The 15,719-nt window shown below is 48.5% G+C and overlaps 1 protein-coding gene and 1 long non-coding RNA gene across 20 annotated transcripts in view; one reads left to right on the top strand and one right to left on the bottom strand.

The window, feature by feature from the left end:
• MYO18A (myosin XVIIIA) overlaps positions 1-15,719 on the bottom strand; it is a 97,466-nt gene that overhangs the window by 58,459 nt on the left and 23,288 nt on the right. The window contains exon 1 of one of the 19 annotated variants that reach the window (XM_066363635.1): positions 5,260-5,317. The exons of 17 other annotated variants lie outside the window; for them this stretch is intronic. In XM_066363635.1, the coding sequence (XP_066219732.1) occupies positions 5,260-5,265 (6 nt within the window). In that variant the 5' untranslated portion in view covers positions 5,266-5,317. Of the gene's footprint in view, positions 1-5,259; positions 5,318-15,719 lie in introns of those variants that run through there. One more of the 19 variants, XM_066363634.1, reaches the window with a different exon arrangement.
• On the top strand, positions 1,351-12,143 carry LOC136391801 (uncharacterized). The gene is made up of 4 exons (XR_010748890.1): positions 1,351-1,581; positions 9,310-9,378; positions 10,728-10,759; positions 11,531-12,143. It is a non-coding gene; the product is annotated as an uncharacterized lncRNA (long non-coding RNA).

Raw genomic sequence — 15,719 nt, 5'->3', positions numbered from 1 at the left:
GGAGCAGAGGGGGAAGGATTACAAAGCTCAAAAGGTCAGAGAAGGCGTAAGGATAAAATATCAGAGGAAAGAAAAGGCAAAGTGGGGTACAGAACCTAGAACTTCTTGCCCTTGGAAGCTGTGTGCCCTTAAACAAGCAGCTTCACCTCTCTGAGTCTCTCTGGACTAGTCTAGATAATGGCTAAAGTCCTCTCTGGATCTGGAGAGGCACTCAAGCCCTTAATTCAGTGAACCAAAGCTGCGGCCTGTGATCTGGGAGGGGATTAAGGAAGCTGCTTCAGGACTCTGACAACTTTGCCTTTTACCTGCAACAAACCATTACCTGCTGGGGCAAGAGGCCCGGAGAACTTAAAGCCACTCCATTCATGGGTTAGAAACTGGAGCCTGTCCCCTTGAAAATCAACAGGCAGAATCTGCCTCAGCCCAAGGAGAGACTTCATCCAAAGAAACCATTCAGATCAATGCCATTCAAGAACTGGTTTCATTCTTAGGACTACTTATAATGAATTAGCAGCAAAAAATCATGGAATTTTTTTGTTTTCAATGAGTTATTTTTAATTTGCTTTGTTGACTTTTCTATTTTATTACCCAGTTCATATGCTAGAGATTTGAAGTTTGTTTAATTAACACATTTGTTCTTTGACCTCCTGCTCTGTAAGAACATCAGGCCACTCATACCAGGGCCTAGTCATGCCTTATGAATACCACTCTGAACACAAACGTGGGGTTCTTCTCAAAGGAAGCTCTCTCTGTGGCCTCTGTGCAGAATTGCCTCGACATTTCTCCTTTTTTCCTTATCACTAGATTTTAACTAAGATTTGCTTAGGATCCAGAATAACCTGTCTTTATCCAATAGAGAACAGGTAAGGCACTCAGCCCCAAGGATGGGGGCAATGTCTCCCCCGTAGTCACCCCCAGAGCTGGGAACCAATGGCTCCGTGGAACAAAGGTGCCTGGGAGCCAAGGCCTCTCTTCCTGATCTGTTTCCTCTCTAGAAAATTCAACCATTTTCTACAATGATATTAATTATTGAATATGGAACACCTACAGTGAGATGGACCTTGTACATGTATTTGACATATATTTTTTAATCTAAATCTTACAACAGCCCCATGACATGGGAATTATTATCATTCATTCCCATTTTGCTGATGAGAAGAAAGACTCAGAAGAGATTAAGTCACAAAGCTGATAAGTGGTAGAGCTGGAATTTGAACTTATGTCACTCACACTGAAGAGCCTGCGCTGCTCCCCACAGAGGCCCAACTTTTCCGCTGTGTTAGGCAGAGTGAGAGTGGCTGAATCATCCTTAATAGCCAACTCTGGCTGATATTCTGCGTCAGCGTCAAAGTTCAGGAGGTCTGGATCAAACCAAAGCATGGATTGATAGCGCGGTGTTTACTAGTGACCAAAGAGCCCACATTGAGTTTCTGGACTTGCAAACGGAGACCCCATCACGATCCTGCCACTCGCTAGGGACTGACTACCCCCTTCCTCTCTGGTATTTCTGGCCTCTTTTCTTGAGGAAGGGAAGAGAAACCAGCGCTCACTGAATGAATACTCACCATGAGCCATGCACAGGTAAGCACCTTATACCGTCTCCATTTAATCCTCACAACTCAACTTCTAGATGAGAAAATTGAGAGGGTGAGTACCTTGCTGAGGGCCCCAGAGCTAGTAAATTGGCAGCACTAGGATTCACAACCAGGATGGGTCTTGGGGAACTGTTTGTGTGTTTATAATGTTCCCTGAACTCTGACTTCCTCATGAGGAGAACTCTCTTCTACCCATCCTGCTGTGGGCACTTACCAAATGCTTGTTGCAAAACAATACTGCAATGGGGTTCCTTTGAATTATGGCAAATAACAATTGCCCATCCTGATTCCCAGAGATGTGGGGAAAACAAGGAAGGTATAATCACTAAACTTAACAATAATAAATGGATAGTAAACTCGGTGCCATGGAGTTGAGGGGAGGGCTCAGGAGCTCTTAGGGAGCAATAGCAGCCATCAAATCTACCATCTCCTGGCCTGGCCATCCCATCTTCAGGAATGTGTATGCAATAGGCTGACTTAAAGAAAGGAAGAGAAAGAAAAAACCTACAAACCAACGCAAAGACTTTGAAAGACACACTTTATGTAATAGCCCCAAATTGGAAGCCACCAAAATGCCTAGAATTAAGGAGGAGTCAAGTAAATTATGGTACTTTGGTATGAAGCACCTTTATGTTACCATTTAACAAATATGTAGCCTGACCAGGCGGTGGCACAGTGGATAGAGCGTCGGACTGGGATGCGGAGGACCCAGGTTCGAGACCCCAAGGTCACCAGCTTCAGCGTGGGTTCACCTGGTTTGAGCAAAGCTTACCAGCTTGGACCCAAGGTTGCTGGCTTGAGCAAGGGGTTACTCGGTCTGCTGAAGGCCCATGGTCAAGGCACTACGAGAAAGCAATCAATGAACAACTAAGGTGTCACAACAAAAAACTGATGATTGATGCTTCTCATCTCTCTCTGTTCCTGTCTGTCTGTCCCTATCTATCCCTCTCTCTGATTCTCTCTCTGTCTCTGTAATAAAACAAAACAAAAAAACCAAATATGTAGACAATGTAACCATATAAAAAACTTCACCTAAAATAACATCAATCAAAAAAACTAGAATCTAAATAGAAAAGTGATAATAATGTCAATCATGCAAATTAGACACAATAGAGACATTTGGTATTTATTTTATGTATTTGTTACTTATTGATTAATTCTATTGTAGAGATGACTAAATAGTCAATAAAAAAAAATGCACAAGACATATATGAGTAGTAACTGCTTCTCGCTTTTCCCCCTTCTCTGTCTCCTCTCTCTAAAATCCATAAATAAAATCTTTTTTAAAAATGCTAAGGAGATAATAGATAAAAAGCATTTGTTCTTGAAGAGGAGAAAAGCTGAGAATGGTGTGGAAGGACCCACTTCCACTCAGGCCCAGAAGTCTTCCAACACACAGGGGTGGGCCAGACTGGCTTTTACCCTCTGCATGCCCAGCAAGGACCATTTGTCCTTAACGTACAATTTTCTGAGCCCTTCACAGGAGGGACTGGAGGCACAGTACCCCCAGGAGAATCACTCCACCCATCAGATACCCCTTAGGCATGGAATGCCCAGCCTGGACAAAGGCACTGAGGTCCAAGTGCCCATGACAGATGTCTACACTCTGCAAGTCCCAAGGACAGCAGATGCCCCAAGAGAGAAAGAGCCTTGAGGAAGAGAACTTGCTGCCTTTCCCTCCGCCAACACTCCCACACACTCTGGGCTTCTCATTCGGGGAAGAAAGAGGCACGACATCCTCCCCTTTCTCCTCTCCCTTTCTGAGGTGCAGAAGGCAGGTCCCAGGTAACCCTCTCCCTGCCGGTCTCAACCTAGCACCAAATTATGTAAGGTCTGGGCTAGGGAGAGGAGAATAGGAAAGAAATAACAGTAACAACAGTAATAACAGTGACCCTTCCTGTACAAAGCATGTACTAGGTGCCAGGCACTGTGCTGAACCCTTCACATGCATCATTTCATTCAATCCTCACAACAGCCTTCTGAAGTAAATGCTGGTAAAAATCCTACTTTACAAGTGAGCGAAAGGAGGCTCAGAAATGACTTGCCTAAGGCCTCGCAGCAGTAAATGGCACATTAGGACTCATGCCCAGATCTGTCCTCCAGCAAGAACTTCCAAGGCTACTTTAAGGGATGGACGCAAGCCCTGCCTCCGTCTTCCAGATTCACCTGTACAGTTGTCCTTCCATGACATCACAAGCCAGAACAATAGCTTGGATAGAAAGTCGAGTTTCCGTAGATGACCTGTTTGACCTGTTCCTCTACGGTTGCCCCAAATAACTCCACATAGAGCTTCTTGAGAGGAACAGGGGCTCTGCAGGGATTGGGCTGAAGGCCACACTCCCAGGCAGAGGAAGAGAGGGAGAAGAGCTTGACAGGGACACCCTAGCCCCTTTGCTCCAGCCTCCAGTGAGAGCCCTACCCTACCTCAGGGCGGAACAGAAAGCAGCCCAGCCCCTGCACATTGCCCAGCAGGCTGGGAGGAAGCAGGTGCACTGGAGCGGCTTCCTGCTGCTGCTACAGTTGTAGAGGGCCCTGGGTTTCCTCCTCTAATGGCCAGACCTGCGGGAGGCCTCCCTTCCCTGGGGACACTCACTGCCCCTCTGTAGGGCACTGTGCCATCTGCCTGGCCATCCTCGTGCAGGGCCCGGAATCTGTGACCAGGGTAGGGCAGGGTGGGGTGGGGCATCAGCTAGACCAGGAAGCACCCACTTCTCAGGGTAATAAGTCTCTCTGGCCCCACCCCCTCCCTGCTTGCCACATAACTCCACCCTGGTGCCCAGGCAGAGCAGGGCAATCCTGGACACAGAGAGATACAAATGCTCATGGGCACATCTCAGGCTCCTGGTACACCTCCGCACCAGGCCAGCCCGTACACTCCGCCAACTGCTGACACAGCTGAAAACCTTACCCTTGGTGGCCGGGAGGGGTGGTGTGGGGGGGACGAAACAGACTGGGAGGCAGCTCTGTCTCTCCTCACTTGCTTTTTAAAGGCACTTACTCCTCTGGAGTAACCTCTGCTAAAAAGGAGACCTCCAGACAATCAGGGCATCTCAGAGATGCCATCTGCGCTGCTTCCAAGTGTTTGAGCCACAGAACTGGAAGCAGGGGTGCTGAGTCCACTCTAGGGGACAGTGAAAGGAGCGGTCCCTGACAACTCCAAAGCCACCCCTCTCAAGCCCCTCTTTTGTCTACCAGGAAGAAGAGGGGATGGAGGGCTATCCTGGCAACCCAACGCAGGGAACAAGATTTCCAAAGACCTCGGAGGTGCTGGGGTTCCGGGTTCTGGAAGAAAATAGTGTTCCAAGGAATGAAGACCTCAAGCACTCAGTTTGTGGGAAAGGTGCATCACAGCCTGTGGGAGGCTAATGCAGTCCCATGGCACTGAGGTTTAGAATATGGTGCCCCCTCTGAAACTCCCAAAGTCCCAAGTCAGCCCCAGAAGGCCTGGCCCCTCACCTCCAAGGAGTTTATGAGGCTGCCTGGGGGCTGAGTAATTCCCTCCCCACCAAAAGGCGGAGAGGAGACCAAGGCTGCCCCTCCCATCCCTCCTCACCGCCTTCGGCCACATCTGGGAAAATAACGAATAGGCCCCTCCTTTCCTAAATGAGGAAGCAGCATGAGGAGCCTGGGACATTTCCGGGGTGGGGGTCAGAGGGACACTCACCAGCATGGCCTGGCCTGGCCTGGAGCAGCCCAGAGCAAGGAGTCTTCTCTGATGCTGCTCGGTTAGCAGCTCAAAATAGCACTGGCTGCAGCCCCGCCCCTGTTCCCCTCCCTCTCCCTTGGCCCCTCCCATCAGGAGCTACCCAACCCTGGCCAGAGCCGGCGGAGAGAGTGAGTGGCTCGGAGGACTGCGGGTACCAGGTATGCCATAGGCCGCCTGGAGGGAGAGGGTGATAACCTTGTGTGGAAGGGAAGGAGGAGGCTCACAGGAGAGTAAAGGCACGGGGTAGAGGACAGACAGGGCTGGAGGGTTAGGGGCCAGGGACTGGGAGGGTGGGGCTTTCCTACTGACACACACCCGAGCTCCCAGACAGCTGAGCTGATATGGTCCCTAAAAATAGCAGAGGAATTTGAAACCTGCAGCCCCCGGCCCCACAGGCCAGGATCGAGACAAGCACATGCAGGGTCACGTACACATACACTCACATACACAAACACACCACCAGCACACATGAACAGTCAATCACAACACAGTGTCCTTGAGAACACACAAATCATAGGCTCCCCCAGACATCTAATTACTGTAGCAGGGGCCAAGACAACCACTAATGTCACTTGTAACACAACACACAGGGCCCACTGCACACTGTGCCCAAACAGCAGCCGCACGGCTGTCCTGTCGAGTGCAGAAGGGGCAGAGACCCGCAATATCAGTCTGAGTCCCACTGTTGCTGCCTCACAGTAATAAACACACCGGGGACATCAGTTGTACTCTGTGTATACATCAGCCAGAGAGGAGGATGGGGTAAGTGGACCTCGGTTTTGAAGACAGAAGAAATTGTGGGTGTCTGGCCAATGAGCAAGGGCTGCCAATGAAAAACCAGGGCTCCTCATGAAGAGAAACCGCAGCACCCAGTGCTAGGCCTGGGCTGGGGACAGCAAAGATGCTGAAATAGGAGCTGGGAGTAGGTGGGAAGGAGCCAAAAGACAGGTCTTTTGAAGCTGTCTCAAAAGCTGTCAGCTCTGCAGAGAAAAGGAAACAGTCACTGCCTCCCTCTTCCTCTAAAGGAAAAAAAAAAAAAAAGATTGGGGTGGGGGTGGTCCTTGGAAGCCTTGGGGGGGCAGAGCTGTCTCACAACCAGTGACTAACCAGAGTGGTTGGAGACCCAGCCCTGTCACCCCAGGCAGTCCTGTGAGCCCAGTGGGCCCTGTAAACAGTGTTACTTTCTCTATGAAAAGGTTTGGTAAACACTGTCCAAAAGGACCAAAGCCCAGCCCTGCCTCCTACCTACCACACAGCTACACGTAGCCAGTAGGACACTGGGATCCTGCCTCCACTTTCTTTTTTTTTTAAAGGTTTTATTTATCCATTTTTATTGGGGAGAGAGAGAGATAGAGAGAGAGAGAGAGAGGAAAGAGAGAGAGAGAACAGGGGGAGGAGCAGGAAGCATCAACTCCCATATGTGCCTTGACCAGGCAAGCCCAGGGTTTTGAACCGGCAACCTCAGCATTCCAGGTCGACGCTTTATCCACTGCGCCACCACAGGTCAGGCCCTGCCTCCACTTTCTAGGAAGTGCTGTGTCTTCCCAGGAAGATGGCCTGCCCCTTCTGGGGCACATGCTGTGTCACAGGTCTTCGCATCCCCAGTGCTTTCTTGACACAATGGTGCCAACCGCAGCTGCACACTAAAATCCCCTGTGGGACTTTAAAAATACTGATGCCTGGATCCTCCCCCAACCCCCAGCCAGATGTTTCTGATCTAATTAGTCTGGGAGGGAGGCCTGGGACTGGGATTTTGTTAAAGCTCCCCCAGGTGATTCTTAACATGCAACCAAGGCTGAGAACTGCTCAACACAGAGGCTGGTGTAAGGCTTAGTGCTGAGGTGCCTATTTGTTCAATCAATGAGTGAGTCAGTGAAGGAATAAATGAATGAATGACTTAGCTGTGTGACTGTGAGCAGGTGACTTAAAGTTCCTTCATCAGCAAAATAAGGATTATGCTGCACGGACTCTTTTTTTTTTTTTTTAAGATTTTTATTTATTGGCCCTGGCCAGTTTGCTCGGTGCATAGAGCACCAGCCTGGTGTGCAGGCATCCTGGGTTCGATCCCTAGTCAGGGCACACATGAGAAGCAACCATTTGCTTTTCTTCCCCACCCTCTCGCCCTTTTCTCTCTCTTCCTGTCTTGCAGCCAGTGGCTCAACTGGTTGATTCGAGCACTGGCCCCAGATGGGGGTTGTCCGGTGGATCCCGGGTCGGAGCACGTGCAGGAGTCTGTCTCTCTATCTATCTCCCCTCCTCTTACCAAATAAACTAAATAAATAAAAATATATTTTATTTATTGATTTTACAGAATGGGATGGGGGATGAGAAGTAGTTATTTCACTTTAGCTGTTTATTGGTTGCTTCTCATATGAGCCTTCACCAGGCAACCCAGGGTTTCAAACTTCAGCATGACAGGTTGGTCCACTGCAACACTACAGGCCAGGCTGCACTGACTCTCTCACACAGTTAGCATGACACTGGTGAAATCTCAGTGAGTGAAAGGGCTTTGGTTTTCAAAGTGTGGTCCTCAGAACTGCAGCATCATCATCACCTACGAACTTACAAGAAATGCACATTCTAGGGCCCCTCGCAGACCCATTGAATCAGAAACTCTGGATATTGAACCAGCATCTGTGTTTTAACCAGGTCTCTAGGTGATTCTGAGAACCACCGCCTTAAAGGAATTATTCATGGCATACCGTGGTTAAGTTATTTAGACCTCCAGAGGCTGATTGCCTGGTTCATTCTTGGCTCTTCTATATACTAAACTCCACAACTTAACCCTGTACTTCAATTTCTTCACCTGTAAAATGGGGAAACTAATAGTGCCTACCACATATTGTAGAGGTTAAATGAATTAGGACCTGCAAAGCTCTAAGAACAGTATCCAGCACAATAGCTTTCAATACATTTTAACTATTTTTATCTATCTGGGATCCCTAGGGATGGAAAGACAGATCATAAGCAAATAGGTAACTAACTGAAGCCTATCCCCTTTAAGGAATAAAATATTTTCTATCTTGAGTAGTTTTCTAAATTCTATTACTATTAATAATCATAAAAATAACAAATATTTTATAGACTCTCTTCAATAAAACACGCTGAACTCATCTCAAACTCTGCGCTTCCCCTCCTGAACCTAATCATTTCCACTCCATCCTGTACTGAAGGGCATGTTGTCCCCACTGCGATGACTCCTGACTTCCCAGCCTGGCTTCTGCAACCTTTACCCCCCCACAATACCTCCAGCCACTCTCAAAGGAAACCAGCCCCATCTAGGCATCACAATCAACATGAATACTCGCTAGATGCCCACGTGAAAAAGGCCAGGCATCCCTTGTGTCCGTATATCTGCTTTTTAGTTCTTTTGTTCCCTATCCCTGTCAAGCTATCAGCTGTCACTCTGCCTGTCAGCACGCCTGTCCCCAGCACCCTCACTTCCTTATAATATGCTGTTCCTGCCAAATGTTAGAAAACCAGATAACCAAGCCTGAGAGAACAGACTCCAAAGCAGAACAAGTGGGATGTCAGCGAAACGGCCGGCTCTCCTGCGACTCGTTGTCCACTATTTTGGCAGCTCAAGGGCCTTCTTAGGCCCACCTGCCATTTGGCAGTGCTCTGGGAAATGACTTCTGGGTGACTGAGGTGTCACTGTATCCATGGTCTTGTTCTGAATTAACCATGTGCCCATCCCCTCCTCTTTTCTGACCAGATCCTTTCAATTCTGTCTGAGCTGATCGGTGTGACTGATGGAGGTCATGTCAAATCAGTTTCATTTTCCTTAGTGAAAAGAGCAGACCTCTGCTTTGGCCAGGTTGTTCAGTTGGTTAAAGAGCATCGTCCCAGTATACCAAGGTTGTAGGTTTGATCCCTGGTCAGAACATGTACAAAATCAACCAATGAATGCAGAAATAAGTGGAACAACAAATCAATGTCTCTTTCTCTCTCTCCCCCTTCCTCTCTCTAAAATCAATTAAAAAAAAAAAAGCACACTTCTTCATTCAGAAGGGAAACCTGATGCCCTGACAACCTGCCCAGCTTCACACACAACCACAGCTGCCCTGCTGCTCAAAGGTCAGTACTGTCTCAGGCCCGGTCCATGTCTTTAATAAGCTTACTCTATGTTTGAGGCACTCCCACAGTCAGCCAGACCACCTCAGGTCCCTTGGCCTGCCCCCAGGGACAGCCATTACGTGCCCCTCCTTACACTTCACCTTCACTTTTCTATCTCCTTCTCCCGAGCCCGCTCGCTCTCACTCTCTCAGGCTGATTTGCCCACAGTTCCATGCCCTCATCAGCATCAGAGCTTTGACTTATAACTGCTTCTCCACCAGTCACTCTACCTTCTCAAGCCTCCCCATCTCTCGCTCGAGGCCTGCATGGTAATGTCGTGCAAAAGCATGGACTCAGGCCCTGGCCGGTTGGCTCAGTGGTAGAGCGTCGGCCTGGCATGCAGAAGTCCCGGGTTCGATTCCCGGCCAGGGCACACAGGAGAAGCGCCCATCTACTTCTCCACCCCTCCCCCTTTCCTTCCTCTCTGTCTCTCTCTTCCCCTCCCGCAGCTGAGGCTCCATTGGAGCAAAGATGGCCCGGGCGCTGGGGATGGCTCCTTGGCCTCTGCCCCAGGCGCTAAAGTGGCTCTGGTCGCGGCAGAGCGATGCCCCGAGGGGCAGAGCATCGCCCCCTGGTGGGCAGAGCATCGCCCCCTGGTGGGCGTGCCGGGTGGATCCCGGTCGGGCACATGCGGGAGTCTGTCTGACTGTCTCTCCCCATTTCTAGCTTCAGAAAAATACAAAAAAAAAAAAAAAAAAAAAAAGCATGGACTCACAGTCACACATACTTGGGTCTGAATTCCATCTAGGTCTCTTAAGAGTTTCTGCTTTTTGGGGGGTGGGGAAGTGAGAATTTTAAAAGAAAGTACATGTAAAGCACCAGGCAAATTGTAGGTAAACTCTAATGAAGAACCACATCACTCAATGTCTATACCTAAATATCACCACATACACATGGCAGTTCTTGATTATACTTAATAAGGTGCTCTATTAGATACAGTGGAGTCACATACACATGAGGTTAGAGTCTAGAGTCAGCATGTTAGGCAAAAATAGAATATAGTCAAAATTACCCTTAAAAATCCCTTAAATTGCTCACACAGTGTAGTATACATGGTTTTGTACATACTATTTCATACACCTACATAAAGGCATAATGTATATAGTCAAGGACAGCTTATAATAAAAATACACAAAATACAATATTTACAGTTTTAGACTACAGTAATATAGTTTATCTAATCAGCTAGTTGAATTTATTGAAACTTAATGTGTATGTGCCATGACTACACAACATGCACTGTTTTGATAGTAATTTGTGTCATATGTTTAAGCCTTCTCTCCCTTCTGTCCATTTCCTACTTCTTTTAGATCTCATCCCACTTCCCGGCACAATGCACATGGTAGGTGTTCAATAAATATCCACTGGATTTAACTAACTGATCTAAAGGGTGCAGGTACAATAAGCCCGGTGGACCAGAATGGGGAACAAAGGCATATCCAGAGAGAGTATCAGCTTCAACTCTCTGATGTTGGTGGTGTGGGTGAGTGGAAGCTACTTCCCTCTGTTTTGGGCACTGGGCTAGGCCCGGGTGGCTAAGCAGAGTTGGGGGCAGGCTAGACAGGAGTCTGAGAAGTAAAAAGTCTTTCACTGATTCAACTACAATGACGTGTAATACCTCAAGGTGAACACTGTGGGGAAGCACAATGCCTGCTTCTTTTTCAGCCTCCTCACTACTAGCCTGTGAGCTTCTTGAGGCTGGTTCAGAGGGAGATAGCTTAGAAAACATGGAGGCTGAGGTTCTAATTACCAAAAGAATACTCCTCTGACCCCATTTGTTTCACTAGTTCCCCTTTAAATCAAAACTCTTTTTTTTTTTTTTTAAAGCTATAAACAGTTGCCATAAATGTATATTAACTGTATGGTGCCTGTATTATTACTAATTTGCAATGTCACTAATAGAACTATTTATTTAAGGAAGCTGGGGAGGGGGGGATGTCCCGTTTCCAGCCCTCAGCTCTCAGGGCGGAGGAGGGCTCCCTACCACCGAGAGGACAGGTGCATTCTTTCCAACCTCAGCACAAGTGCTTTCGCTCTCTTAGGAAGGATTATCTTTTATTCCTTATTTGTTTGTTTGTTTTTTGGTGTGTAACATATATCTTCTTTTATGAAGTACCAGTTTTAGTAGACAGTGACTGGTATGCTTTGAGAAGCAATTTTTATTTTGAAATTTTACTGAGCATTGGATGACCAGGTGACCAGTGGATACCAAAGAGGAAGAGGGCAGATGACCTGCTTGAAGAAGCCTAGGGATGGACACGGGAGGGAAAGGAGGATTAAGCGGAAATCCACGCCCAGGGCTTGGCCCAGACACGCTATTCCCCAGAACAGCTCAGTGCTTGTGGGTGCCGGGTCAGCTCCAGGCCCACAGGACGGCCCACGCTTCCTGGCCCCGCCCACCCGCTGGCGCACAGGCGGGGCTAAGGGCGGGGCCAGGCCAGCACATGCGCCGGAACCCCAGGACGCACCCGCCCTGCAGCGTCGCCGGAGCCCAGCAGAGGGCGGGCCCACCTTCTCACCGACCCGCTGCCACCGGCACCGAGGCCGCAGGATTTCACCTCCATAGGGCTGGCCCCGCCCCCACCCCAGAGAGCCGTCCCCCTGAGAGCTCCAGGCTGAGGGGCCTGTGGCTGAAAGACAGCTTCTCGCCTTACCCTGGAGGGTAAGGACTGGAAGAGGCAAAACAAGCTCAGTGCCGACTTTGCTTTCATCACTGCTTCATCCCCAAAGCCCCAGTCTCTTCATATAGTAGGCACTCAATAAATGCTTATTGATGAAATAAAATGGATGAATAGATGACTACAGTAATAAACTGAAGACTCCAGAGACACCCTTAACCTGTATGGTGGGCAGAGGTCTGGGACAAGCAGGAGGGTCAGTGGACATGGGGTGGTCAGCCCCAGATCACTACCTCAGAGGTGGTCACTGAGGCTTAGGGCTCCATATGCCCTCAGCCCCTGCCTTGTCAAACCCAAAGGTGTGCCCAGAGCCTGATGACACCATACCATCTCATGGGCACAAAGCCCAAGCAGGGTCGTCTGGGCTTGCACTCTCTGCTAAGACCACCGTTAAGAGTCAGATTCTGACTGCCTTCAGGGATCACTTGATTGGCAGCTCCAGCAGGCCTGTTCTCTGAGGATTCTTCAGCTGCTGGGGATTTCCTCATGGCCCCTGGGGATTTCCAAACTGCCTGTGCTTCCTCTAGCTTCCACAAGGCCCAAAGCCAAGGGCCAAACTTGAGGATGGTTTCCCAAAATCCTTCTCACCCATGCCCCAAGTCCTACCAAGATTTGGGCCTGTTCTGAGTCTACTAAATGCACCCCACATGCTAGTCCCATCCCCACCCACTCTGGCAGACACAAGAGAATAAACATAATATAAAGAAGTATTGTTCTCTTTTTCACATAAATGACAACTCTTCTCTATTCCCAGAGAAGAAAAAAAGAAAACCCAGTTAAAGAGTTAGCCACACTGATTTAAATAAAATATCAGTAAGGGCCCTGGCTGTTTGGTTCAGCAGTAGAGCATCGGCCAGGTGTGTGGAAGTCCCAGGTTTGATTCCCAGTCAGGGCACACAGGAGAAGCAACCATCTTCTCCACCCCCATCCCACTCTATCTCTCTCTTCCTCACCCAAAGCCATGGCTCCATGGTTCGAGCAACATTGGCTCCAGGCACTGAGGATGCTTCATGGCCTTGGCTTCAGGAGCTAAAATAGCTTGGTTGCCGAGCAACAGAGCAGCAGCCCAGACAGGTAGAGCATTGCCTGGTAGGGGGCTTGCCATGTGGATCCTGGTTAGGGTGCATGTGGGAGTCTGTCTCTGCCTCTCTGCTTCTCACTTCATAAAAAATAAATTTTAAAAACATCAATAAGGTCTTCTGGAGGGTGAGCACTGGAGTCTTGTGGTGCTTATTCTCAAAGTCAGAGGCTTCTTTAGATATGCCTCAGGTTCCTCCAAACACTGGACATTCAATAAATGTTTGAGGACATGTGTGTTCACCTCTGGAGGCCCCTATTGCTCCTCTTTCGGAACTCTTTGAAGTACAAATAAAGCACACACCCAATCTCCATAGAAGCAGAAAGTAAGAAGTAAAAGCTTCTACTTCTCCTACCAACCCACCACCTCCACATTAACAGCCCTGGCCAAATCTACTGGGACATGTGAGCACCTGTGTTACAAAACTAGGCAGAAAACATGCTTGGTGAGTGGGGAAGCACTGCCTCAGTTGTGGGCACACAGCCAGAGACCTGAGGGCTCTGGGGCATCAGGATTCCACAGTTGGTGAAGCGTAGAAATTACCAGAGAGGACAAGACTTCCTTCATGAAAAGAAGTGAAGATACCACCATCCCCAGCCTCACCAAGGGGACTGCAAGAGGAAAGAAGCCTTCAAAGGTACCTCACCATTTCCTTTCTGAGAACTGTCTAGAGCTGTACTATTTACTATGGTACCACTAACCATGTGTGGCTATTTAAATTGAAATGAAATAGAAACAATGGGAATACTTCTGATTAAATTAAAATAAAATGTACAATTCAGTTCCTCAGTCACACTGGCCACATTTCAAATGCTCAATAGCCACACGTGGCTAATGGCTACAAAGCTGGAAAGCACAGACTATCAAACATTTCCATCTTTACAGAATTCTCTCTGGCCTAGAAGATCCCCCTTTCAGCTCATCCTGGTCATCCCTGCCCAAGACTCCTCAGGTACTGACCCTGACCACCTGCTGTTCTTTCCCATCCCTTCCCCAGAGTCTACTTAGACTCCAGCCCCCATATGCCTGGCCTTGACCCCTAGGCCTCAGAAAGAAGTAGGCGAGGGGACTGTAGTTACAAGTTAACACCCCAGCCTGAGAGCAGAAGCCAGAGCAGAGGGGCTGAAAAGGCAAGGCTGAATGGAAGCCAGCCCCAACCCCAAGGCATCTCAGGCTTGGGAGAAAGCCCCTCAGTGCCACACAATCATTCCTTGTTTCTGCAGTCTCTGGACCATGCATGGGTAAGACATCTGGAATGTAGTGGCCTGAGGGCTTCCCCACATCACCCGCTGCTAGACCCAGCTGATGTTAGTGCTCTCAGAGAGAGAAGTCCCAGCAGTACCTTGAACTTGCAAGGGCAAATAAGGCCAATAAAGCCTCGCCCTGAGCAGCATGCCAGGAGTTCTGCCATGGGGCAGTGGGGGCCATAACTGGACACCTCCCTGTGTAGCAGCTGGATGAAGCAAATGAGGAAGAAGAGAAGGAGGACATGGTGGAGAAAGGACTTTGGGGCATGATTGTCATGCTAGAGAGGTTCAAACGAGATCCCTCAGCCCTGAATACACAGGGGGAGAAGGAGGGGGAGAAGAGAAAAGGGTATGGATCTGACCACTATCACATTCTATCACAGGCACTTAATTTGAAAGGTTCTGCTACAGTTGTTAGAAAATCCAGCGGGAGCATCTGGGCAAGCTGCTCTGTGTGACCAGACCCGGAACTAACTACCGGGTCAGACGGAGATCAGACCCGGAACTACCTCTCCGTTCTGTGCCTCAGTTCTGTCCTCAGTTCCTGCTTGGCCTTAATATAGAGGCAAGACAGGTAAGAAGAAACAAAGTGAATTGTAGAGAGACCACAAGAAAGTCAAGTTTGTCTGTTCAATTGGAAAATAAATAGATAGAAAGCAGTCTGGTATTCCATAGGTGTTGGTATCAGCCAAGAATTTGACCAGAGGAAGTCAAGGAAAAGTAGCACAATTTTAAAAACTGGCATCAAACTATAGATTGGAAGCCCAGGGCAAAGCAAACCCACTCTGAGGCTACCCTGTGGCCCGTGGGGACCAATCTGGCCTAATCTCCCTATGTCCACCTGGAAGGCCCAACAAGAGTAAAGTCCCACCCCATGAGCAGAGCTGAGTCATCAACAAGCCTCTGGCATTCCTGTGGGCAAATGACCCATCAAGCTCCCAAGCACGGAGGGCTTCCCAACACTCAGAGACAGATTAATGATGATGATGATAATGCTAAATGATTTATATGTATTGAGTCATTGAATCCTCAAAACAACCTTACAGGTAAAGTACAATTATTATTATTTTACAGATGAGGAAAGTGAGGCACCAAGAAATTGAATAATTTGCCCAAGTCACCTGCTAGTAAGCAGCAGAGACAGGATTTGAACACAGGCAGTCTAGCTCCAGAGTCCATGCTGTACCCAGTATGTACCAATGTATTAATAACACATACATAACCCTATGCAGCTTCCAATTTGTGGACCCTTGGGCTAAGTTGTCTTCCTCCTCTTTCCCTTCCCAAAATAAACTGAAG

The sequence above is a fragment of the Saccopteryx leptura genome, chromosome 2, assembly GCF_036850995.1.
Source record: "Saccopteryx leptura isolate mSacLep1 chromosome 2, mSacLep1_pri_phased_curated, whole genome shotgun sequence".
NCBI classification, from domain to species: domain Eukaryota; kingdom Metazoa; phylum Chordata; class Mammalia; order Chiroptera; family Emballonuridae; genus Saccopteryx; species Saccopteryx leptura.
The sequence above is the reverse complement of the archived record's forward strand: the minus strand, read 5'-3'. Positions and strand labels throughout refer to the sequence as shown.